The 27,950-nt window shown below is 33.7% G+C and overlaps 1 protein-coding gene across 1 annotated transcript; it reads left to right on the top strand.

Moving 5' to 3' along the window:
• Nucleotides 1–10,953: 10,953 nt before the first annotated feature.
• LOC117932453 (ribose-phosphate pyrophosphokinase 1) lies at nucleotides 10,954–22,723 on the top strand. Its single transcript, XM_034853709.1, has 9 exons — nucleotides 10,954–11,248; nucleotides 13,084–13,257; nucleotides 14,639–14,887; nucleotides 15,674–15,817; nucleotides 16,167–16,334; nucleotides 18,917–18,986; nucleotides 19,843–19,924; nucleotides 21,662–21,821; nucleotides 22,277–22,723. Exons 1-9 carry the CDS (start codon nucleotides 11,123–11,125, stop codon nucleotides 22,313–22,315), a joined length of 1,212 nt encoding a protein of 403 aa, XP_034709600.1. The 5' UTR covers nucleotides 10,954–11,122; the 3' UTR covers nucleotides 22,316–22,723.
• Nucleotides 22,724–27,950: the final 5,227 nt, after the last annotated feature.

The following is a 27,950-nucleotide window of genomic DNA, read 5'->3' as shown; positions in this document are numbered from 1 at the left end:
TACAAATCAAAAATCAAAGAAGGTTAAAAACATGTCAAAAATAATAAATTAACAAGTTATTCAAATGATACAAAACTAGAACAAAAAAACAAACATTTACAAAATAAATATAATTAAATAGTTAGAAATAAGATAAAATAAGAAAAAAAAAAATGTGAAACCAAGGTTTGTAACTAATGATTATTTTTCAAGTGTGATTAGGTAAGAAAATTTCCAAAGTGGCAATCATAAAGACAAAATCAAGTTAAAGAGAAATCAATAAGAAGAAGAAGACCTCAAAGAGAAGTGTTTTTCAAGACCTAAGCTTTATAATATCTCTTTGTAAGGTTGTTGGTGCATTAGATCTTTCATGCATTACATTATTAATTTATACACCAAAATCGTCCAAAAATAATTTTGCTTTAAATCCTTTAAAATTAGATGATTTCATGTTTTCAACTAAAACCTTGTGTCAAATGTTTTCCAAACTTGTTTAAAAGGTTTTAAGTTGAAAATGATGGTTGTTAAGCAAAAAAACGACTCAACAAGTTGAATTGAATGAGGAACCGGTCGACTAGTTCAACTTAACTAGTTGAATAGTGCAAAAATATTCTCTTTCTTTTAGAACGCTTGTTCAACCGGTCGAGGTTTGGTTAAAGGGCAATTGAGGTCCAATAGTCACCTGTTAAGCATTAAATGCTAACAAATAGTCAACCGGTTGACTCCCAACTCAACCGATCGAACCCACAAAGGCTAATTTGGTCATTTTCCTTTATAAAAAGGCTTTAATCTTCATTGTTTCAAGAGCTTAACCTTCCTAAATATTTCTTGAATATATTTGAGCCTTATGAGAGTGTTTTTAAGTGTACTATTGTTCTTAAACTTGCATATCTTTAGTGCACTATCCAATCCTAGTTTTTCTTATACATTTGTGTCTAAAGTTTTGTACTAAGATTTTTTGAGAATATTTCTTATCCTCATTTGTAAATCTTTGAGAAGAAAAGTCTAAGTGTGAGGTATCACTTGAGGGGTTGTTCAAGAATAAGGTATCTTTTGAGAATTGTAAAGGGTGCTTGGATCCAAAAGTCGAAAAAATTGGATTGGAACCATAATCCAATTATATTACTTCAAGGCTTGTGTTGGGAGTCTTGAATTAGTGGAACTGCAAACTTGGGATTGAAGCTAAAGGAGAGTGGACGTAGGCCAGATTGCGTCGAACCACTATAAAAATCTTGTGTTTACATTCTCTCTTCCCTACTCTCTTACATTATATATTCGCATATAATTGTCTGTTGTATTCATATAATTTAAATTTTCAAAAAAAGACCATCACCCTATTCACCCCCCCTTTAGGGTGATTACCTTAGGTTGGATTAGCCTAATTTTTCTAACAAATTCTATAACATATTCAAGGTGTTTAGAATACAAATAAAAGCCTCAAAGAGCCTAAACATTTGCCAATTAGTCCAAATTTCAAATAACATTTCACAACTATAGATCAAGCCAACATAACAAGCATGAAAATATGAAATTAATTCACAAACTTAGAAAATAATTTTTGAGCAAAACCAAAGTCTACAAGAAGATTAGTTAAGAAGTATATAATATATTAAAAGTATAAAAAATTATTAAAAACCCATAAGGTAAGATTGATTTGCAAAAACTTTCGGGGACAAAAAAACAGGACAATATCTATATACTTAGAAATCAATTTATGAAACAAGTTTGGAGAATGTTTTTTTAACAAAACAAAAATTGTTTGATACATCTAAGAAGTATAAAACACATTACAAATCTAAAACATATTTTAAAACAAGCCAAAAGGTCTAGATTTGGAAAAACACTATAAGGGTCATAAATAAGGTAACAAACGAGTGAGGTTTAAAAATCAAAGAATGTAAAGCTTTGTCATAAGCTCAAAATAATTTCCATGGACAAACTTACATCCCAACCCTCTAATGATCATGGAAAGAAGCTCACAAATGCTAGAAATAATCTCATTAAATTAAGATTTGCAAGATTAATCCATGTTTCCAAAAATTAAGAAAATTTGAAAATCATAAGTTATAAAAATAAGCAATATAGGTTAAAGAAATGAGTCATTGATTAATTACAGAGCATTCACTCTTTCACAACCCTCAAATGGGTATGAATTTAAGCTCATAAGAGGCATGGAGGACGAAGTTAGCACTCAAGCTTGGAAAAAAGTGTTTGAATGCACATGAGAACATCCATGGAAAGGTATGTTTCCATGTGAAATCAAACCATGAATGCTAAGAACTAGTGGCAACTATTATTAACCATAAAATAACCATAATCTAAAGCCTCAAATGGCTATGAAAGGAGGTTCAAAGGATTAAAAATGATCTTCTAAAAATCAATTTAAAAGAACCTTTCAAATATCATAAAAATAAAGAGAACAACTATCATCTCAAACATGAAAGTAATACCGAAACTCATTGAAGGAGGCTTGACCTTGGGCCATGAAATCGACCGTTGAAATATGCTTGAAACTCAACCAAAGGGAGTTTGAAAATGGATTGTATAACTAGATTTGTAAAGTAAACTGTGGACTCGCATTTTTCATGATGTGTTCCCATTTGAATGGCGAGATTCACTTTTTATTGGTGAAAATTTTATTTCGTGAAAAGACTTGGAGTCACCACTTATTTTTGTTTTATTTTTTAAAAGGAAAACAAAATAAGGAACAAAACCTTAAGTGTGACTCCTAAAAGAAAAATACGGTCTGTGAAAACTAAGTCTAGATTTGAGGATTAGGTTACCTATTAGGAAGGTACGATGGTGAGCCGTAGCATCCCTCTAAGCACCTAAAAATGGGTCTTTACTAAATAGGGTTAAGGCAAATATGACGATTGATAAGGAAATCAATTAATACCAATGAATAGTCATACAATGGAAACAAGTCATGCATAGAGAATAAATAAACAAAATAGAAGTGAGAGTGTACCTTAGCAACAAATAATAATATGTTATCATGAAAACAAGGTTACCTCAAGCATAAAATAATCAAGTGGGGTAAAGATCAAACAATGTTCACTAAATCGAGCTCCACCAAAGCCTGATTTATTTTTACATGAATTAATTCCATAAATCCCTTGATCTTTGGGGTTATAGAATTTATTTATGTTTGTTTAAAAATCAAGAAAATTGAAAATTTATTTAAAAAAAAAATTGTGAAAGATGGTTGTCGAAGAGAAAATGGAAGCAAATTTATTAAAATAGGAAAATGATTTAAAATCAGAGAAAAAAAAGGTTGAAAAGACCTAAAGATGGCTAAGGAAGAATAATAATAAAAAAAAAAAGTTGAAGAGTTAAAATTATTTAAAAATTGGACTTTTGAAAATCAATTTTTGAAAGCAAGGATGAAGAATTAAGGAGATGAGACAAAAGAGTTTTAAAAAGATGCCTAAGAGGAGGCCATGCATGTAGGGATTTTCATCAATGAAATCTTTCATGCACATACACTTTGTCTCATAAATGCCTTGAATATTCAGCCTTGAATTTCCAAAAACCAAAGAAAAAGACACCAACTACTCACCACATGCACCCATTTGAACCATAGATTTCCATATGAATATTCAACTAATGAAACTTGAACCCCATGGATTTCACTTGGAATTTTTAGCCATTAACTTCTCCATATACAACCACTTGAACTTATTGATCTATCTTTAAAATATTCAGCCATAGAACAACCACAAAACCCATCCCTATGTAGCCACTAAAACACCATTAATCTCATCATATACTTAGCCACCAAAACTTCAACCCATTTTTATGGAAATTTCAACAATAAACCCAATTCAATGGCACCAAACTTCATGCATTAATCCCTTGAAATTCCAAATGCAATTCTTCCATTAACAACCGCATGTGAGTTATCTCATTAAAAAAAAAAAACATAAATTGAGTCTTTCATTAAGGCATATCAAAATCAAAGGCATCAAGTTTCATGGTTGCATCTTACACATCATTCAACTGTGCAATTCTCTTCAAAAATCTCATGGTTCCCATAGTTGCTACTTTCTTCCATTAATATCTTCCTCCTCCTTCCAGTTTCTCAAACCTTACTATCCAAAAGAAAGTACACTACCCTCCACGAGCCAATAAACTAGAAACTCCCATGAAGCAAAACAGAGCAGTTTGAAGAAAGCATAGTAAATGATAATGAACATAGATGAAGTTTAAAATACCTGATGCAAAGAAATGAAAAGTCCCAAGAAATCCAAAAGAACAAACAAAAGACCCATTAAATAGAAACCCATTTCATGTTGAAATCAATGAGCTCCATTATCAGTAGCAAAACTGAAAACCATATCCGGATTTATCTTCAGGTGAATATCAAAAGAAAATGAGAAAAAAAAAACAGAGAAATATTGCACCCAAGTAACAAATGAAAGCTAGAAACCACAAGAAAAATATATGAAGAGCAATGTAATAAAAAATATTAAAAAAAAAAAAATCCACAGTGTTTGCACCTAGGAGTGCTTCTTTCCAACAAAAATTGGCAAAGTAGTTCCCTAAGCTCTTCTTGACTTCTTGCTCTTCAAGCCTCTTTGCACTTCTCTCGAAATCTAGCCAACTCTCTCTCTATCTTGCTTGAATTTGTTTCCCACAACTTCCACTAGTTTTCTTCTCCTCTCAAAAATAACTTTCTCATAGCTTGCTCATTCTCTCTGTTTCATAGTTTTCTCTTTATTTTTGCTTCATGCTCACAGTTTAGTTCTCTCTTTCTCTCTCAATTTTTTCTTCCCCAAGACATTTTCTCTCTTCTTTCTCAAAAACCATTAAAAGAATAGTAGTCTCCCTACTAACACTCCTAAAAACCATCAACAACAGAGTGTTTTCCCTTATAGCTCGGAATTCTCTCTGTTTCTTTTCTTTTCTCTATTGAATCTCTACGTCCCTTCACTTTTCCTCTCTTCTCACTCAGAGTATCCTAAGTAACCTAACCACCACACCATGCTAAAGCAGTAGTGTCTCTTGCAACCCACTCCCTGATAAAGATTGTCTCACACTCTCCTCTTTGTTCCCTTAACAAAAAAAAAAAAAACTCCAAAAGGTGGGGAAAATGCCTCACAAAAGGCCAAAAATGGCAAAAAAAAAAAAAAACAGATGGCCAGGATGAAGACATGTGTCCTCATCCTAACCAGGTTGCCTAAAAGAGCTTTAAAGCTCTGAAAACACAAAGTCTAAAAAAAAACAGAATCAATCCTAAGAGGCCTCTTGTAATCATGTTTGGACCCAAAATAATCATTTAATGGTCTCCAAAATGTAGCTCAAAAATCATTAGAGCCAAGTAGACATGGACCACTAATAGACAATGAAAAATTGAGCAAAAGAAATCCTAAACATGTGCTAAAAAGAATGGGGTGGGAGAAAAAAATAAAAATAAAAATATGTGTATGCTAAGGACAAAATAGAGGGTCAAGATAAACCCGAAAAGGCAAAAATAAGCTCTAAATGGCTTTTTCTAGAGAAAATCTCTTTGGTAAAAAAACAAACATTTGTGGCTCTCAAATTTTATTTTTAATCGACTGTGCAACAAATTAAACCAAATATTAAAATAAGTAAACAAAATAAAATATTAGAATAAGAAAATCTCAATGGGCTTAAAAAATGAGTAAAATACCTAAAAAAAATATTAAAATAAAACTAAACAAAACCTCAAAGACCACTATCCAACAAATTAAACCAAATATTAGACAACTTCCTAAGCAATCAAGATAAATAAAGTGAAGAAAATAAGAAAAAAAACCACAAATAAAGAACAAAATATCCAAGAATCAAATGTGTAGCCTTCAATATCCACACTCAATACACAAATCAACATAAAAATCAAGAGAATGAAAATGAATTGTAGATAAGATGAAGACAAAGTCAAAGTGACTTACCAATAAATCTCTACATAAGTGAATCACTTGTCTTCTTGCAATTTCCAAATCCTCTTCCAAGCAAGCTTTCCTTCTCCTTCTCTCTGTGAAATTTGGTAGAGTTTTTTCTCCAAAATCACCAAAAGAATCCTCCTAAAATTAAGCTCCTAAGGCCTTTTTTATAGTGCAAGAAAATGTGGGGATCTTGATACTTGTCATGATCTCCACCAAAGCTCAATTCTCTTTAAATTCAAAACCAAACCCAAAGAGCCATTAACCCAATACTAAAGCTCGCAAAAACCAACACAAAACACCCTTAAGAACCTCCAAAGAAAAAAAAAACAAAAGACAAGACTATAAAAGGAATCGAAACAAGCTCAAAAACCCAATCAACCAATTGCAACCAATCGAATTGGTTAAACCAATTGAATCAGTTCCCTAGGCCGATTATCCAATTCAACCAGTTTTCCTTTACTAGTTTGACCCCGAAAGGATCTTAGGTGATGGAAAAATGGGATAAATAGGCTCCAATTGCGTCAAAATTTTAAGGAAGCCTAAGGTGCTTCAAGTCACGTTATAGATCCAAAAACTCCCTTCAAAAGGTCTAAAAAAACTAGCTTAAGTGTCAGTAAAGTTAAGTAAAAGGTGGACCATCAAGAAGCACGATGAACAACTAAGTAGAAAAGGATTCTACACGTGTACTACATGAAGACACAAAGCGATGGATAACAAATATGAGGAATAGTATGTGCTATGAGAACAAAATCTATATAAGCTTATGAATAGATTTTTTGGATTAGGCTAATTAGTCAATTAAGACCCAATGGATTATATGAAGTGACTCAAGCCCAAGATGGTCTCAAGTCATTTAAGGTCATAAGGAAACCTATATAAATCTCATAAGGGGTTTAGGGCCTTTGACTCTTACTCTTGACATTCAATCTTTCAAAGAAGAACCATAGCATTCACCCTCTTAAAAAAGGATTCCACCAGCTCCTTGTGTGTTAGGATCTAGGAAAGAGAGTTATCAAGTGGAAGATCTATTGGTTTTCAAGATCCACAACACCCCTTTATTGACTAAAATCAATATTGGAATATCCAAATCGCATGTATAACATACAAACTATAGATCTAATGTTTTTAATGTTTTATTTGCTTATGTTGCTTAAATCTAGATAAGCTTAGGATAGATCTTGCATGCACCTACAATACAAGGGTTATCCTACCTTTTTATCGACTGGAATCAATGTAAGAATATCTAGATTGCATATATAACATCTAAACTCTATATCTAAAGTTGTTAATGTTCTATTTGCTTATGTTGCTTAAATTTAGAGAGGCTTAGGATAGATCTTGCATACATATATGATACAAGGGTTATCCTAACAACCTAAAGGTTGGTTACAATAAGATGAAGGAGAATTCAATGGAAAATTGTAACAATCCGTCATTAATTGTGAAAACTTGGCATTGAGATGATCTTAAACCAATTAGTTCTCTTGTGTAGGAACGAGTGATGCTCCAAAATAATTGTAACAGTCATCTCACTGGTGCACCATGGAAGCCTTTGTTTGTGAACTATAGTAACCTATCTTGAACAAATATTTCAACATGAAAACAAGTGAAACCCACCAAAAGGAAATAAAACAAAGAATAATAAATAAATAAATTAACTAGCTAACCTAACAATAATAAGTATTGATTTAACAAAACAAAATAATTTCAAAACAATGTCAATTCCCTACTAATGATGCCAATTTTTGGCTTGACTTGGGGATTGTGATAAAAAGTTGATTTTTACAAACCAAGGTTGCAGGCTTTTATTTTCCAAGCAAAAAATAAAAAAAATAAAAAGAAACCAACAACCATATTAATTGTCATAGAGAATCAAGGAATTGTTTTTGCTAAACTAAAAAATTATCGTTGTAACCTAACAAAATTAAATTAATGATTAATAATTAACAAAAGCAAATAAAACGTCTAAAGATAAATATATTCCTAAGTTCATATTGTAATTGAAATAGGATATTAGTTTTTAATAATGATCGTACTCTTTTGTATTCAATTCTTAAAATAATGGATACCTAATCCATCTTAAGATATACTCAAGGAGTTCGCACATAAATTATCATATTCAAAACCTCATGCAGTGTACCACGATTGTGCACATTTCTCTCTTTTATTTTCAACTAGAAAAATATATAAAAGAAAATGAGAAGAGGGAAAAAAACTTATTATTATAATTTAATAGAGATATTCCGATGTGAAAATAAAGACAATTAAGAATGAAAGCATTTTTGTCTTTTCACATAAAATCCTTTTAAGAAGGGAAAAGAAAAAAAAAAAAAAAAAAAGACATACTCAAAAAGCATTTAGGTAATGAGACCATGACTATTTTAAGTTAAACTAATAAGTGTAATTGAAAGAAAAAAAGAGTAAACTGTCTAAATAGTGAGTAGTCTTTGACGAAAACTAATTGCCTAATTTTGAAAAATGTCTATTCCTATAAGAAAATATCTTAATGAAAATTATGAGTGTCTTTCAAATTAACTACAGAGAATTGAAGGACTTGATGACATAAGAATTGTAGGGGTGAGATATTTTATTGACTCATGGACCAGCTGGATAATAATATTGGGCAATGCTCACTCTAAGATGCCCACTTACCACATCATCCCAATAGGCCTCTCCTCATCATAGCACATTAAACAGTAGTTGATGAACCTCACCATTACAATGTAAGGATATTCTCATTATTGTAGCAATGTCCTCTCATTCATATGAAAACAAACTCCTCCATTCTAAAAAATGACATCACATCATGATGGAGTTAATTGTTGGAGAGGTTTAGCCTAAATGATGCTCCTCTTCTCGACTTGTTCTACATGTCAGCGAAAGCAATATCCAAATGGTGTCTAAAGCGTAGAGCAAAAAGAGAACAAAACAAGAATATTCTATATAAGAAACTAAATTGCCTAATTATTAATGAATGTTGTCTATTCTTATAAAAAAAAATATTTAAAATGATATTTTGTAGAATTTCAATAGGTTATTTAAATGATTTTTTTTAAAAGAATATATTTTAATAGAAAAATATAAAAAGGTTATTCAATATATGGATTGAGGATTTTTTTTTTTATAGGGAAAATTACCAAGTAGGATGAGCTAGTGATGATAATTCTTCCAAGGGGTCACCAACTTTAAGTTCTCTAATGGGCGATGGAAAAAGTGAAAAATTCCTCCAAAAGCCTTGTAGAAAAAGTAGATGTAAAAATATAAAAAATAACCTTCAACTACTAAGATCAGGATTATGTTGGTATATTGATCGATTAGATTATAATTACAATAGAAATGCACTAAAGTTACAAAGTAAAAACACTATAAAAATGATGCATTACAACATGATGAAATTTTAAATTATTTAATTTTTTTTTTCTTTCAAATGGACAATTGAAAGAAAATTAATAGTTATGGATATGCCTTATATAACAAACCAACCTTAGAAGCCAAATAAAATATCAATTTGAATTTGCAATGCTTATATTTTTTTTGTTCTTTTTATAAAAATAATTAAGTAATTTCAATACATTGCGTAATACATTTATGATGTGTTAACACCCAATGAGGTTTAAAAATGGGCTTGTAACATTGATACTTTTATTATAAAGTTTGGTTACGATACAAGTACACTACACTTATAACACAAATATATTAACATTACAATGTATTACAATATAACATAATTTAGAAATTTATGAACTTTTTTTTTTAGAAAACTGAGAGTTGTGGGTTTCTTAGTGGGTGAGGGGTGGGGAGTGGAGGTGGAGGGATCCTAACTACATAAAAGGTTGATTATGGAGAACCAGATATACCTCATGTTTATACAAACCAAACCCATAGGAACTGAAACCAATCCTTGGGCTTATCTGATCTTTGTTGTTGCTATTGTTGATATTTACCCTTAATCCATGAATGTGTCATCATCTATGAGAAATTGAGTAGAAGAAATGTTTTTTTTTTTTCCTTTTTTCTAAAAATAAGAAAGAGAAAGAAACCTTGGTGAAAGGGATGAAAGGAAGGATGTTTTGGGGCATGGCAGTAAGGAAGTAAGTAGTGACCGCATCTTTCCTCCCCACACACCACTACTACATATTTGTATAGGAGATTGCAATATCCTCACACTCTCTTCTCTTCACTACTACCCTCTTCTACATGTGTTCTTTGCTTCATTCCCTATTACCATTAACCACCATCCCCACAATCACTATCCCACAATTTTCAAGTTGAAATCATTTTCCCACCACTCCCAATTCAACAACCAAGAGACCCATTGGTAATAAAGAAAATAAACTAGGAATATTGCATTTAGGATGTTCATCGCAATGGATTGCTATTCCTAATTAAAGATACGGGGAATAAAATAAGGTATGACTTAATTATAATTACTTATAATATTTCTTATCCAACTCTCCTTATGAGATTGAGTTGTTCAATCACTCTTTACAGATAAGATAAAGAAGGCGTAACAATGAAGGATGTCTTTTTAATTTAGATGCTTTTGAAACAACCTTGGCTAGATGAAATTAGTTTGGCATGGTTGAAGAATGGTTTCATGGCCTACATGGGTTTATGCGAAGAGGTAGGTCCCTAAAGAAAGCGAAGCCAAGCAAAAGCATAGGGAGAGGATTTATAAGAACGGAAAAATCCATTCAAAGGATAAAATTGTCCTATTCTAAATTGAGTCATTGGTAGGAGTTCAAAAAGTAAATAATCTTTTGAAGGAATTGTTATCACGGGTCCACTCTATTTGGTAATTTTCTTTCTTTTTTTTTAGAAAAAAAGTTTACAATACTTTATATTATATATATGAATTTATAGTTCGGGGAAATCTACGATCAAATTTAATGTTAAGATTTTATAACTTTTCATATATTTATATATATGGATTAAATTTAATGTTAAGATTATGTATGTATGTATGTATTTATGTATTTTTTTTATTTACGATTTTTATTCCATCTAAACCTAGAAATATTTTTCTTTTTATTATTAATTTTCACGAATTGGGAAGTTGGAGTGGATGTTTAGGTGGGAAATATCTGGCGGCGCTGTGAACCGACAGGAACCCGCGCCCAACAGTGGAGTCCCTGCTGGGAGTCTCACCTCCGCCACAGCCAGTGAAATGAAAGAAGAAGCAGCCTGAAACGCTAACCCTAATTCCCTTCCTTTGATTTCGATCTCCGCTACTAATGGCTTTACCTCTGTTTCACTCCACTTCCTCCTCCATTGCTTTCTCTTCTTCTTCTCCTTATTCTCCTTCTTCTCCCTTCGCTATTCCTTTCCCAACTCACCGCCTCTCACCTCGAAGCACCGTAGTAAGTTCTACTCCTCTTTTTCTTCATGCTTATTCTTGTTTCTTTTGTTCCGAAACACTGAGGAAAAAGGAAAGAATAGAGGAACCAGAATTTGACTTTTATGTCTTATGTTGTTTGGGTAAGAATTTTGATTTTGTTGAGGCTTTTGATTTTCTCTGGTTTTGGCTTATGAAGAGAATCTAAAATTTGATTTTTTTTCATTCTTTTGTTGTCTTTCCATTCTCAGCAAACAAACGGACGCTAGGCTTTGTTATTTTCCATGGAAAATAGTAACTAATAAAATCCAAAACCCACTTTTCCTTTTCCTGAATTTTTTTTTCTCCCCCTTGAATATCTAATACATACCAACTGCAATTTTGCTTTTTTTGTTGTTTAGTTGAAGTTTGTAAAGATTATAATGGATTTTTGTTTTGTTTTTAAATTTCCCCTGACTTGTGGAAATTGAACAAAGAGATTATATTTAGTTTCTTATTCTTATTTGGACTGGGAAGGACTTGAATTCGAAACACTTACCTATTGGAATCTTAAATGATTTTCTCTCTAATGATTTTTGAATTTTAAATCGTGATCAAGAATTTGAAAAAAATATGTAGGATTATAAATAATCGTCATTATATTTGGTTTTCCCTTTGTACTTTATAATACAAATCAAAGAAGGGAATTTGAAATTCCTTTTTTTTTTTTTTCAAATACTTTTTGAAATTCAAATGGAGCCCTAGTAAACAATCAACAAGGCAGTACACTGTATGTTGTAGAATTCCAGCTATGTCAAAATAATGAGATATATTTTGATTAACTTATAATAATGATTACTTTCATCTTTATGGCTGTCACCCGATACACGGTGCCATTAGCATATTCCATTTATGGATTATTAGTTTTTTGCATGAAACAGCATTTGTAACTATTGAGTTCATGGATTCACCTAGGTCAATTTATGGATCAATAAAGGATTTTTATCTTTAAAACCCATTAACATTAGAAGGGGTAATGTATGAGAAATCAAGTCATAAAGTAGTTGAATAGGAGGATCACTATGACTATAGCTGTCGGTAAATTCACCAAAGACAAAAGCAATTTATTTGATATTATGGATGACTAGTTATGGAGGGAACATTTCATTTTTGTTGGTTGGTCCAGTCTATTGCTCTTTTCTTGTACCTATTTTGCTTTGGGGGGTTGGTTCACAAGTACAACCCTTGTAACTTCATGGTATACCCATGGATTGGCTAGTTCCTATTTGGAAGGTTGCGATTTCTTAACCGCCATAGTTTCTACCCTTGCTAATAGTTTAGCACATTCTTTATTGTTTCTATAGGGTCCTAAAGCACAAGGAGATTTTAGTCATTGGTGTCAATGCAAAAGTATCCTTATTCTCATTTGGTCATAATCTGAGACAAAGCCCATTTGATGGGCTCCCCATAAAAGAAGGAAAAAAGAAAAAAAAAAAATATAGGCCAATTCCAATAACTATGTCAGTCAAGACATTGAGGTTTAGATTAGGATTCTAGAGATGAAGTTGAACAGTCAGTAACATTCTTCTACACAGCCTTTCTGAAGAATGGTGAAGTTGTACTCAGCGTGCAATGCAGAGAGCTGGTTCATATAAGCATATCAAAGGGGTTTTCTTTTTTCCTCCTTTTTCTTTCCCTTTTTTTGCCGCTGAATTTGAAACCTATTTTTTTTTTTTTTAAAAAAAAAAAAAAACTATCTAGGTTTCAATATCTTTCATTGCACTTAACCGTTTTTGTTGTCACATATTTAAAGCTTATTTTGTTATTTTGGTCTTTTTGTTTTCTATTTTCATTTCTATTAACATTGATGTTCTATTTTAGAGGTGTAACCTGGTTGAGCCAGTGAAGTTTAATAATGGAAGGCCATTCATTCCAGTCCTTAGAGAACCAACATTACCCAATTTCTTGTCATCAAAAGATATGGACGCAACAATCAACAAGAATGATACCAGGCTGCGAATATTTTCTGGCACTGCAAATCCTGCTCTTTCTCAGGTAAATATGTTTGTCTTTACTATCTCTTTTACCTGCCTCCTCCTTGAAAGCATTGCAGAAGCTAATCCTTTGTGTTGGAATATATTAAAAGTTGGAAGGGGACCTCCATATTATCACTAAGTGGGGGTCTTCCAAGTGGTTAGGCTTGTGGAGGACTATCACTTCAGGGAAAATGGAGGTGGGGTTGCTAGGCTTGTGAATAAGATGGATCTTTTGGCTAGGAGAGGGAATTTTTCTTGAAGAGTTTAGGAGATGGATCTTTTGACTAGGAGAGGGAAATTTTTCTTGAAGAGTTAAGGAGGCATTTTTAATGCCTTTGAGAATTGGTTGGCCCTTTTTCAGTTTCTTATAAATCTTGTAATTTGCATCAGCAGGTTGTTCTGGTGCTTACAGTTGGTTGATCAATTAATCCTCTTACATGCCCCACACTCGCATTTGTGAATGTATATTCTGTATTTGTAAAATCTTATAATAAAAACATGGAAAGCATGTGCATTACTCCTATCTTTACTTCTCTGTTCACAGATTTGGGTTTGGTTTTGGCAGTTTTTGTTGGGAGGATTGGGTTTGTGTTGCTGGCGAGAATGGTGTATTTTTTACTTGTTTTAGAATAAAAATTGGTGCTTCTCCTTACTTCTCTGTTCATTTATTTGGCGTTTGGTTTGGATTGGTTTTTGTCACTGGTGTTCAAATGCCTTGTCTTCTGTTTTCAACAAATTAGTACACGATTTTGTCTTTATATGTTTGTGTTTCGTAAACTCTGGACCATAACTTGGTAGTTAAGATTTTTCCTCGGGCTTATTAGCTGAGTCAATTGTAGGTTCCATATGTGCACTTTTGCATGTTTTATGATTTTGAGCATTACACAGATAGTTGTGTAAATATTTTTATTTAGCATTTTGGCTGCTAATTGTCTAGGAGAAATTTAAGGCAAAAATCTAACCCTGCTATAAGCTTCATTGGCTTTCCTTGCACAAATGATTCAGAATTGTCTATGATTTTTGTTATCTCGTCCCCTTCTCTCTCCTTCCCTCCAAAAGCAACACCTCCAAAGAAGAAAGCATGGAATAACAAAATTGTTGTGTTTCAACAAATTTCCTTTATGCTATAAATTTATAGCTAATGATAATGTTGATTCACATGTCCTTATGCCTAGGGGGCTCACCCTTATCTTCAATTACTTTGATTAAATGGTTATACCCTGTTAAGGATGATGGCAACATTATCTTCCTTTCAATTACTTTTTCTGAATGTATTTGTATACTCTCTATTTTCTCACTTTTTGTGCATGTTTTTTTTTTTTTTTTTTTTTTTCATACAAGTGTTACTCCCATGACCTTTTGTATGTGTCATTCCTGATGCATAATTATGTTTGTTGTAGGAAATTGCATGCTACATGGGCCTGGAGCTGGGAAAAATAAACATAAAACGCTTTGCTGATGGAGAGATCTATGTTCAGTTGCAAGAGAGTGTTAGAGGGTGTGATGTATATCTTGTGCAACCCACATGCCCCCCTGCAAACGAGAATCTAATGGAGCTTTTGATAATGATAGATGCCTGTCGGAGAGCATCAGCCAAAAATATCACTGCTGTGATTCCATATTTTGGATATGCCAGAGCTGATAGAAAGGTAACTCCTTCATTTGTGGTATAAGAGGAACTCGTTCAGATTTCAAAATTGATGCCTGAAAAAAAAGGGGGGGACAGATTTGGACAAATTTGAGGTGATTCAGTACAGGCCAGAGGATAAGTTGTGTCATTTTCTAGGGTATCAGCTGGTTGCTTACCTCTAACCTTCGCTATAAATGACTTTGTGAACAACCATCATATCACACTGCATCCTTTTGGACTTGACCATTTCCTTCCTGTGGTGGATTTGAGCTTCCCATCATACTGTTATCTTTGCCATTTGTTTGCATTGTTCATAATATGCAATTGGATCATTCTTATTACACACTTTCTGAAGTGATTGCCTGAATTTGAATTTACCTTCTCCCCTCATTGAGATAATGACTAATTATTCTAGATTTCTGAATTTTTTTTATTGTTATTGATATTGAAGTTATATTTCTAGCTTAGTATATATACTTGCTTGATAGATGTCTCTCCATAGTAATCATTTCTGAAACTACAATTTAAAATGAAGTAATTCATTCTATGAGAAAAGATGATCGGCTAGCATGTAGTAGCTCCATAGTTGATGGGAAATTTCGCCACAATCAAATATTCATGTGGATTATTAGATATTTTTGGCCTAGGCTAAGTGTCATGGAAAAATAGGATTCTTGCAATCAATGTTAAATAGTTAGGAAAACTAAATTGAATTCATTTTATTCATTAGCTTCATCTGGACCCTAATGCAATGTTATATTTTCCTGTGAAAAAAAAAAATTATAATTTGGACTACTGTTTTCAGACTCAAGGGCGAGAATCAATCGCTGCCAAACTTGTTGCAAATCTCATTACAGAAGCGGGTGCAAACCGAGTTCTTGCTTGTGATCTTCATTCTGGGCAGTCTATGGGTTATTTTGATATTCCAGTTGATCATGTGTATGGACAGGTAATAAGGTGATAGCTTCTAGTGGTCAATGTGTATGATCAGATTTCAAACTCATGCTATTGGGGTTCTTCCATGTTATACATCAGCATGACTTTGGTGTATGCATGGATATGAGGTGTGTGACAAATAGACTTGAGCAGAATTTAGTGGATTTTTTTTATAAACTGTAAAAATTAATGAATTAAATACTGTGGAAGAGAAGGCTAAACGTAGAAGTTTTCTTGTTAATCAGGATTTTTTCTTCTATAACTGGATTTATACTTTACAGATATATTGTTTTCTGCCATGACTTGTTTAACCTTAATTTGGTTTATTGATCCATGAACTTTTGTTTGTTTGTCCACGCTAGCCTGTGATACTCGATTATCTTGCAAGCAAAACTATTTGTTCTGATGATTTGATAGTGGTCTCACCGGATGTTGGTGGAGTTGCTAGAGCGCGTGCTTTTGCCAAAAAATTGTCAGATGCACCTCTAGCCATTGTGGATAAAAGGCGCCATGGGCACAATGTTGCAGAGGTAACACATATTTGAACAAATCTAACAATGGTTTACAATATTGGTAAAAAGCCTAGTTGTTTGTTGATTTCTCCATCCTTCATTTTGGCTTATTACATCTTTTTTCTCTGGAGGAAAATGGTCTTGGCTTGTGTGGATGTTCTAAGATAACTTTTAAGTAGATATAGAAAAAATTTTCCAAGGACCCATATGTGGGAGATATAGGTGATGGAAAAATGTTGATATAGTTGCTGATTTAAATTCCTATTGACATGCTGATATACCCATTGATATATCCAATATTAGTGGAAATCAATAGAAAATTCTAATAATGCATCAAAGTGTCATAATACCTTTTCATATATAACCTCAATTCAATATCATTCATACTGTTGATAATATTGACCTATTGACCAAGCTGTTGCTATCTTTGTGGACATGAATGAGGATATAGATTCTTATAAAAAATTGATTCTGATTAATATTGCCAATAATTTTGTTCCCTTTTGTTTTATTTATTTTGATAGGTATTCTATCTTCTGCTTTTAGCTCTATAGCAGTTACTAATTTTTAGCACAGTATTTATAGCCATACAGGTGTAGGTGCCTATGTGCACAGAGACTTTCTTTATGCATTCTTTTACTGGAATAGAGATCCTGTTGTTAGCCACTTTTTTGTTATATTTCTTGTATTTTCTTCTGGAAGGGTCTTTCATCCTTTTTTGTGTGTTTTTTTCCGTTTACTTATGATCCTATTTCTGTTTCTTATTTTAAAAAATGAGCAAATGTGTGTACGAGTTTAAGTATGGGAAAGGATCTTTCATGAATATGGCTATTTTGTATGTGATTCACAAGTGTACTGGAGTACGTTATGACACTTATTTTTGTCTTAACAGTTCATGACATGGGAAATGAGTCTATTGATTTTGATAGCTGTAGATGCTTGGACCTAAAGTAACTTCCCCTATTCAGTTGCTTATTCTTTAGGTTGATCACCTATCAAGTAACCTTATTTATAAAAGTTCAATGCTTTTAGGAATGGAATTAATTCTCACTAGGTACTCAAAATTTATTTTTATTATAAATTATAATAAATTTTGGTGTTAGTGTTATTATCGTTTTGATAAGAAACAAGCTTCTATTTAAGAATAAAAGAAATACAGATAAAGGAGGGTGAAGGATCGTTCACACAAAGAGAAAGAACAGAAAGAAGAAGGAAAGTAATATGCTGATGAAAGCTGTATAAGACCCTAAACAAAATTGCAGGTCCAAATCAACTGGGTTTAATATCTCTAAACTTCCTGTCTTATTATTGCTCTCCTAGCTAGGGATTTTGTTTCCTAGTTGCTCTTTCTAGGTATCCACTGATCCACCTAATTTGCTTTCCACAACTCAGGTAAATATTCTTACAACTCTCTTGCCAAATACCCATGCCTGTTGTGGCAGTCAGCAGCCCCTGTCACATTCATGAAATGATCACTGAAGCATTACTAATAACCCTGCAAAATGCTTCTTGCAAATCCTTCCAGTTGCCCCAGTCTCAGACGTCAAGGGATAATGACTCCCAGTTAGGTTTAAGAAAGTGAAGATAGCAGTACCTTGATGATTTATCCTAATTGGTTCAGAAGATAACACCTGTTGAACTTTATTTTTTATTATTCTTCTGATGAAGTTCACTGGTTGACGTGTGTCCTCTTCGAGCAACATTGATCCTATCAAATAAAATAACATTCAAAGGAATGCTTCCAAACACTCTGGTGAATGACGCCTAGAGGGAAGCATGGTCAATCACTCTTCATGACTCCTCCCTGAAGGACTCCATACCCTGCGAGATCCTAAGAATTTGTTCCTTCTTAGGTCATCCAAAACAAGGCAGTGGAAAACACAAGCCACAACAGTCTCTCCTTCCTGCCACCAACTTGCTTTGACAATCTAGTCACCATCCTGATTTGAATTACCATTAGACACTCTGTAAGTGTTCTTGGGGCTTTATAAATCTTTTAAATAGAGTTTAACAAATGAAATTACTAAGGAGTTCAATGAAATTTTTAGTTAATTGTATGACATGATTCGCTCCCCCTTGTTTTCTTCCTCCCCTTTCCTATCTTCTCCTCTCTTCTCCACTACTATTTGTTTGTCCTGTATCAAAGACCATTTTGTATCCTCAAGGCGCTCTCTGTCCAATCATCTTTCTTCTCCTAGTCCTAATGTCTTTATTGCGCACAATACCAATGAAGAGTTTTCATTATTTCTTACCTTTAAGAAAGCTGAAGATGTTGTGATCACTGGAAAATTCCATGTCACTTGGTTGTTTCTTTAACTGTAAGCATTGACCTTGTTCTTTAATCATCAATAATTACTAAATAGAATTATTTTGTTATCCTATCAAAAAAGTGTAGGCATATCATTTGGTAAATGTCCTACAAGCTCCATTCTTTTAAAACCATAAGAAGAGAGTGCTTCCAAACCTTGAGCCCACTTGCATTTTTGCTTCTGCTTCATGGTTTTGTGAGTGGAGTAATTCAAAGAACAGACAAGCATGTTTGCTCTCTTTGATTCCAGATTGAAACATCTCCCTTCATATACTTCAATGTTGTCTCGCAGGTCATGAATTTGATTGGTGATGTTAAGGGTAAAGTGGCTGTTATGGTGGATGACATGATTGACACAGCTGGTGAGTCTAATACTTGAACTGCATTTTGTTACTTTTTTTCTTCTTTTGCAAACAAATATTAATCTTCTAAAAAGATGATCTTGGAAAAGTACATCCAATAGATGTTGCTTTCCATGTTGAAGTTGTGAATTACATATTTCATCATCAATGTTTTTTTTTTTTTTTAATATGTTAAAGAAAAATAAAAAATAAATTTAAAGTCAATAAATTTATTTCATCATCGGAGTTATTAAATTTGGAAATGCAGATATCAGTTTTAAAAAAATAGTACAAAGGTGTAAAAATGAGAATTGGAGTGTGTTTAATTATAGGTTTGTCTAAGAAAAGGATTAAATTGTTGTGGGGTTTTCCACGATTGGTTATTTTGTCTTTAATCTCAAAAAGTAAGTAATTCCAAATATTTGATTCCCATGCAGTAGGCTTGGGGCAGTACACAGACTGTGTCATGGTCCTGGAAAATGCCTTTAAACATCACTTGCATTTTGTATCTAAGCTTGTTTATGGCTATCATTTGAGTAATTAGCAACTACAAAATTCAACTGTAAATCTTCAAGTTAGTATTTTTAGTCATTTAGTCCGTAAGTTACCACGTTACTATGGTTTATAGTTATCCTTGTTCCCTCTATTCATTTTGTTTTTCCTCTACACTTTGCAGTCATGTAAATATGTTATCTGATGGAACTGTTAAGTCTGTGGATCATCATTGCCCTAGTCTATCATGTAAATCTTTTGAACCACGGTTGTTCTTGGGTTATATATATATATTATATTCTAGGAAGTGAGCTTAATTGATTGTTCCTGCAATACCAAACCTTGATCTTGTGGATGGAAGTTAGTGATTGGCTGGTGGTTACAGGAACTATTGCTAAAGGAGCAGCTCTGTTGCATCAAGAGGGTGCCCGAGAAGTCTATGCATGCAGCACTCATGCTGTTTTTAGGTATGTGGATGATTTCTACAGGATGTTTTTTCTCTTTGATTCCAGTATGTATCATCTTCTTCTTAGGAGGAACAAGAAAAAAAAAACTTACATCGTGAATTTCTTTTCTTCCAGTAAGAAATATAACTCTATTGGATGAAAGAAAACAATTGAGGATGACATAATCCTTCTGAAATGAGAACATAAAGAAAAAGAAAGAAAAATAACAATATAAAGCATTCACCCTAAGTGCCTCAAAATGGTTGAGGGTAGGTATCCCTAACAAAATCCCTAAAATCCTTTCCCTCTTAGCCAAACCATCGGCTAAAAAACTGACCAATATAGATCTCTATCCAAAAGAATTGACCAATATAGATCTCTATCCAAAAGAAAATACATCTCTAGCAAGAGCTTGGACCTGTACCTCTCAAAGAAGCCCATGAAATAATCACTGTTGTTTCCCTTCAACATGAAGGTCCCAAACCTGCAACTGCTGCATTGGAGAAAATATGTACCAGCTTCTCTTCTATAATCTCTAATAACTCCTCCGATGCCCAATTGACCTGACAACTCTGAAGCGCAACCATCAAAACTTAAGTTAAAAAACCTTTAAGGAGGAAACCTAGTTACCTTTTATTCTTGTGTCACTGGGCAAACAGCTTTTGGAAACTCCTTGGTAATTGATCTTTCAAGATGATGTGAGGAACAGATTTTATCCCCACACAAACCTGTTCTAAAAATTCCTTGCATTTTGATCCAACTTTAAAACCTTAATCATAGCAAGGGTTAACACCTCCATAGGGCCCCTACTCCTTTGCTCTCTAACCAAATTATCAACTTGCCTCAACTATCTTGAGGACAACTCATAAGGAAATGGACAGTGGAAAAACAAAAGGTCAGCTGATTCAGCGGTAGTGATGTGCCTGTATACTGGGACTATTCGTTTTATAAGGCCTTCTGATCTGAAGCAGACATTACTATTGAACCTCTTGTGGGTAACCATCTCTGACAAAGCTTTGACCTTTGTAGGGCTAATGTTCACAGAAGAAAAATATACCATTTTCAAAGGACAGGGGAGAAAATATAGGGCCCCTAATTTCCTATCATTAAGTTTCCTCAGAAATTTGAAATTCTAGGAAGGAGAGAGATTCAAACTGGAGAAAACAATGGACAAAAGGGTGTTTTGCCATCCTGATATTCTAAATGAACAAGGAAAAAAATACTTTTTGCTTTCCTAACATAGATCCTCTAGAAACAAATTTTTGAACTGTCATGGAAAATGAATCTGATGAGAGGGTGGGGACCACTAATATTCTGGGGGATCCATTCCAATGACAGCAAGTCACTTTGAATTAGTAACCGAACTACCATGGTTAATCTACCAATTTATGACTGTGATAATCCAAAAACAACCAATTGAATGATCATAAGAGTCCTAATTTTAGGATTTTTGACCTAATCTTTGAAAAAATATGTAATTGGTGCAAAGGGTCCAAAAAAAAGATTTGCAGATTTAATGATTGAATATCCTAACGAACAGCTCCTTGGAAAAACCATTTTTGACCAATCCCTCTTCCAAGAATATGATTAATAAGAGATTTATTTCTTTTATAAACAATTGTTATGATATATAACAGGATATTGTGACTCATTTAGAAAACCAGTTATGCCTTTCAAGAGGAGGTTTTGGAATCTAGATTCATGGATCTGTTTGATGTTCACTCAAATTCTTTTGTTTCCGTTTTTCTATATTTGCAGCCCTCCTGCTATACAGAGGTTGTCGAGTGGTTTGTTTCAAGAGGTGATCATTACTAATACCATTCCAGTGTTGGAGCAAAACTATTTTCCACAGCTGACAGTCCTGTCAGTAGCAAACCTCCTGGGGGAGACTATATGGCGTGTTCATGATGACTGCTCAGTGAGTAGTATTTTTCAGTAAACTGGTTTAATGAGAGAATCAACAAAAAAGTTGGTTCATTTTTGTTACTTGCATGGCGTTTTGGTATGTTGAAGTTGTCACTTATTTCCTCAACAACACATCCTTTGACCCAGAAGAATAATTAAATTATCATAGTGAAATAGAATATATAGCCCCTTTCCAGTAGAAAACTTGATTCTAACAAAAAGAGAAAATCATGAAGTATGCTCTTCCAATTCTTTTACCGACTTCTCATTTCTCCTCATGTTCCATGCTCTCATGCTTGTCCAAATCTAAATTTTAAACTTTCTTCCATCAGAACCACGTTTTTTTTTTTTTTTCAACTCAGTCAAGTGAGGGGAGTTAGATATCATCCTTATACAGCTGTATCATTCATTTTGGGAATCATAGCAGTAAGAGTAAATTTATCTGTGGCTTTTTTTTCTGATTGTCAGAGTGGCTTTGAACCCTATTCCAGCTTGGGCATTGATTAATCAATTCTCGTCTCGGTGGTGTCCTTCCCAGCTTCTATTGTTGCTGTTTAGCTCTGGTTTTGTAAACAGGATCGTCTCATATCACAGCAGTATCAAAATTTTGCCTGGCTTCTTAACTTGTATTCTGGTCGCTGAACAACTTAGCTCTTCAGTTGATCATTTGAGTCCTCAAAATTGCCATTTCCTCATATATATTTGTTACAATACAAATGTGTATTGTCTATGTGACATTGATTTGTTTATACAGTTCCAACTGCTTTAGATTTCCTTCTGTGGTTAGGACTTCAATGTTCCATCAAATATTCTCTCTTGTAAATGTATTTAGCTTTGTCCATTTATAAATGAAGTGAAGAAAGACCAAAGCTACTGGTGGAGGCTCGGCTCAGGTGAGAAGGGGGTTGAATGGAAGGGATGGAGCAAATCCTTTTGCTGGAAAATCAAGCTGTGAGTTAAATTTATTAGGAAATGAAGCGTTACACTTGGCCTCCATTTGAATCATGGGAAATAACAGGGAAAGAAGAAAAAGGTCAATAAGAAAAGAATTCAATTCTTTTATTTAGACCACCTTAAAATCAAATATATTTCATTATTAAAAAGTTTGTATGTTTTAAATTTTTTTTTTTTCTTAAGAGAGTATCATGTACCTTTATTGTATCTTGTAGGGATGTCATTAAAGGAAGGCATCCCTACGAGATTAAATGTATCATGTACCTTCATTTTTTTTTAGAGATATTAAGGTTATGTTTGGTTTTCGAAAAGTATTAAATATATATATATATATATATATATATATATATATATATATATATATATATATATATATATATATATATATATATATATATATATATATATTGTTAAGGAAAATGATTTTTTTAATGTTTGGTTGTTTTATAAAAAAATTCTAAATAAAATTAAATATCATTAAAATTAGTTAAAAATTTTATGTATTTTTAAATTATTTATCTTTATATTGATGAGTTAAAATAAATTTGAAATTGAAAATAAAAATAATTCCATTAAGTCTAATTCTATTTTTTTCTTTTTTCACTTTTTCTTTCATTCTTTCTTTCCATTTTCTCTCAAATTTTTTGGAACCATATATATTGCAAAATAAAGCAAGTAACATACATAAATGATCTATCCACCTCTCAATGATAGTGAATGTCATCTCACTTCATCTTATTTGAAGATAAGGATTTATCCTTCATAAAATTCAATTTAAAATTTGACTGATAAAAATTTTAATAAAATCTCAGTCTAAAAATTGATTGAGAAATATAACTTAGAAAAAGAGAAAAGAAAAAAGTTTCCTCATAAAAATATATTTGAAAAAGTAATTAAATAAACAAAATTTATTTAAATTATTTTTATTTAAATGTGAATGGTGAAAAGTCTAAACAATTTCAAAGAATAGATAGAAAGATTAATTCAAAAAGATTGAAAGAAGGAAGACTTTATAATATTGTCAACTATAGCAAGTCCCCTATTGTCAGCCCCTTACACCCTTGACCCTCTCTGAGTCTTGTAAGTGTTAAGACACTTGAGATAGTTTTGTAATTTTGTAGTTGTTGATTGAATAACACAAGTTGGGAAAAGGTTTTCGTAATTTGATTTGGCCTTTTTACGTTGCTTTGTTGCTTTGTGAGGTATTCAGAGAAGGTTGGCTAAGAAATGGTTCTTAGCACCACACACTCGAAGAGAAAAATTTGGGGTGAATCTAAGAGGTGTGACACCTACCAATGGCAACACACAGTCATGTGACACCTTTTACCTTTCTTTAAGCAAAATATGTTGTCATAAGTAGTTTGATCATCACTGCTTATGACTAACTAATTTAGCATATCAATTATATGCTCAACAGATAGACAAACAACTTTATGGATTGATACCAAATTGGTGGATAGCAAAAATTAGAGAAGATATAGGAACCAACTAAATACATGAAAGGCAAATGTAATATTTTTAGATAAGAATGACATAGGCCTTGTCCCTAGGATATTTAGGAATTGATGTCATATGTTTTTTTGTCACAACCTATATTTATGATCTGTCCACCATAAAAGAAAAAGGGAAGCAATGGGAAATTGAACCATATAACTTTATTAAAAATCTATTTATCTCCTACTCTGCTATTGCTTTTTGAAAGATATTAAGAGGAGTAATTGCTGAAATTATATATCTATTAAACACATTGAATGGGGTTTATATAACATAAACATCCCAAATGGTTACAGAAAATATCCCACAAAACGTGGTCAAATGAAAACAAACATTTGAATACATTTGAATACATTAGAAGTAATCTGTTACAACAAAAAACTAATAGCTAAAGAATAGCTCTTATGATTGGGCTTCAATACACCCCCGCAAAATGGCAATTCCATATGAAATGCCAATCTTGGAGCGAAGAAAAAGGAACCGACCTTTGGAGAGAGGTTTAGTAAGGACATCAGCCAACTAAGAGTGAGTGTTAATGTGAGAAACTTTAAGAGAACCATCAGCAACTTTTCCCTGAACAAAATGGTAATCCAACGCGATGTGCTTCATTCGACTGTGGAATAACGGATTGATACACAAATAGGTGGCACTTAAATTATCACAATAAATAGTAGGAGATGGTTGAAGAGTGATACCAAGCTCAGAAAGGATATGAGAAACCCAAGTGACTTCAGCAGCGGTAGAAGCGACAGCCCGATACTCGGCCTCTGTTGAAGAACGAGCTACTATCTTCTGTTTCTTTGAACACCAAGAGATTGGATTTCCACCAAGAAAAAGAACAAAAACAGTGGTAGACTTGTAAGAATCTTGGTCGTCAGCCCAATCAGCATCGGAATAAGCCCGAAGATCAAGAGGTGGAGTGACATCTGAATAAGCTTGAAGATGGAGAGGTTGTGGTCGTTGAAAAGTGAGACCAAAATGTATTGTATGTTTGAGGTAACGAAGCAACCTCTTAGCTGCAGTCCAATGAGTTTGAGTGGGGGCATGCATGAATTGGGCAAGTTTGTTGATGGTGAAAGCAATATCAGGACGAGTGAGCTGGAGATATTGAAGTCCACCAACCAACCTCCGAAAATGAGTAGCATTAGCTAGAGGAGAACCATCATTGAGAGTTAGATGGCCAGTTGAAGACATTGGGGTGGAAGAATTCTTTACGCCTTCCAAATGAAACTTTGCCAACAAGTCACGAACATATTTATGTTGAGATAAAAACATGCCATCAGAAGTGGAAATGGCCTCAACTCCCAAAAAGTAGCTCAAAGGACCAAGATCCTTTAGGGAAAAACGATGAGCAAGAGCATCAACGAACTTCTGAATGGATGGAGAACAATTTCCTGTTACAAGTAAATCATCCACATATACCAGAAAATAAATTGTGACTGACCAACATTGATAGATGAATAATGAAGTATCAGATTTAGAATTGATAAACCCAAGGTTGAGGAGAAATGTCTTTAACTCTGTGTACCAAGCTCGAGGGGCTTGTTTCAAACCATAAAGAGCCTTTTGCAAGCGGCAAACATAAGTAGGATTATCCTTATCAACATACCCAGGTGGTTGAGCCATGTAGACATCCTCAGTTAAATTTCCATGAAGAAAAGCATTATTAACATCAAGCTGTGAAATAGGCCAACCGTTACTCAAGGCAATGGATAGAACAACTCGAATGGTGGTTGGCTTAACAACTGGGCTAAAAGTGTCATGATAATCGACCCCAGGGCGTTGATGGAATCCTTTAGCAACCAAACGGGCTTTGTATCGAGAAATAGAACCATTTGGATTTCGTTTGATACGAAACACCCATTTACACCCCACAATGTTATGGTTGGAAGGAGAAGGTACAAGAACCCATGTATGGTTGCGAGCAAGAGCAACAAGCTCATCATCCATGGCAGCACACCAGTTGGGATCTTGAAGAGCTTGAGAGGCAGTAGTAGGCTCAAGGGACGCAGGAAGCAGATGTTTGGTGACATGAAAACTTGTCTTAAAGCCAGGAAAATGTTTGGGACAATGGATATTATTTTGAGAACGGGTTACAATTCGATGAGATGGCTCGAGTGGAGGATTGGACCCTTAGGTTTGGGTAGGTGGTGACAAGGACAAAGATGGAGAGGAAGTATTAGAGGAGTCAAAAGACAAAGGGAGAGGGGAAGAGGAGAGATCATACCTTGGAGTAACATCACACACCGAGAGAGGAGCTGAAGTCATAGTAGATGGACTGGAACTAGCAAGAGAACATGATGAGAGCAACTCCTGATTAGGTCGTGTGGTAGTGGAAGAAGATCCTTGGTGCGGGAAAGATTCAGAGGGAGTGGGAACCACAAAAAAAGAAGGTTGGATAGCAACAAGAGCTGGGGAACACGAAGACCAAGTGGAGACAACTTGGTCAAGATCTGTAGGCGAAGTAGTTGAGGCAAGAGGAAATTGATGTTCAATGAATTGGACATGACGAGAGATGTACACACGGTTGGAAGACAAGTCTAAACACTTATAAGCATTGTGAGTGTTGGAATATCCTATAAAGACACAGGGCTTGGAGCGTTTATCAAGTTTATGATCAGAATAAGGACGCAACCAAGGAAAACATAAGCACCCAAAAGCTCGTAACTTATCATAGTTTGACAGTTGTTGAAAGAGAGACTCAAAAGGTGTTTGATGTTTAAGAACTGGAGTGGGCAAACGATTGATTAAGTATGCAGTAGCAAGGAAAGCATGAGACCAATATTTTAAAGGTAGAAAAGCTTTGTGGAGCATGGCCAAACCTGTTTCAACAACGTGACGATGTTTCCTTTTAACAGAGCCTACATGTTCGGGTGTGTAAGGGGGAGACACTTGATGTTGAATACCTTGTGATACAAAGTAAGATCTAAGACTTTTACATTCAGTGCCACCATCTGTGTAAAGAGTTACCAATGATGCTTTAAAGTATTTTTCGACCATAGACTTGAATTTGGGAAAAACTGTGTAAACATCAAACTTGTAAGTCATAGGAAATAACCAAACATATTTTGTAAAATAATCGATAAAAATAAGATAGTACCGAAAGCCATCAATTGATTCAATTGGGGAAGGCCCCCATACATCCGAATAAACTAAATCAAGAGGACCACGACTTTGAAGTGAAAAAACTCCAAAAGGCAACTTGTGGCTCTTATTACATAAACATGACTCACAAAAGAAACTGTGGAATGACTCAATGGGATAAATTGGAAGATTATGTTTGCGAATTAAAAACTGAAAAATATGAGATGATGGATGTCCTAAACGATGATGCCAATTGGCAAATGATGTCTTGACACTAACACAGGCTTGATTAGGAGAGGTACTGTGGACCCGCATTTTTCACGTGCGCCCCCACTCGATCAGCGAGACTCGCTTTTTATTATTTGTGAAAAATTAATTTTTGGAAAAAGTTGGAGTCGCCACTTATTTTATTTTTATTTTAAAGGGAAAATAAAACAAGAAAGAAAAACCCTAAAATGTGACTCCATAATTTTGGAAAAAGCATGTCTTTGAAAAACCCGAGTCTTAGTCCGGGGATCAGGTTACCTATTGGGAAGGTACCTTTAAAAGGTAGCACCCCTCTAAGCCCTTTAAAGGTCTCTACTGACAAAATTAAGGGAAGTGTGGCAAT

This window comes from Vitis riparia, chromosome 15 (assembly GCF_004353265.1).
Source record: "Vitis riparia cultivar Riparia Gloire de Montpellier isolate 1030 chromosome 15, EGFV_Vit.rip_1.0, whole genome shotgun sequence".
NCBI lineage: Eukaryota > Viridiplantae > Streptophyta > Magnoliopsida > Vitales > Vitaceae > Vitis > Vitis riparia.
The sequence above is the reverse complement of the archived record's forward strand: the minus strand, read 5'-3'. Positions and strand labels throughout refer to the sequence as shown.

What these genes read in the sequence shown, in the direction of transcription:
- LOC117932453 (XM_034853709.1), top strand. Translation starts at nt 11,123, where the DNA reads ATGGCTTTACCTCTGTTTCACTCCACTTCCTCCTCCATTGCTTTCTCT. An exon ending in TCTCACCTCGAAGCACCGTA is followed by an intron (nt 11,249 to 13,083) that starts GTAAGTTCTACT and finishes GTTCTATTTTAG; the next exon opens with AGGTGTAACCTGGTTGAGCC. An exon ending in ATGGGCACAATGTTGCAGAG is followed by an intron (nt 16,335 to 18,916) that starts GTAACACATATT and finishes GTTGTCTCGCAG; the next exon opens with GTCATGAATTTGATTGGTGA.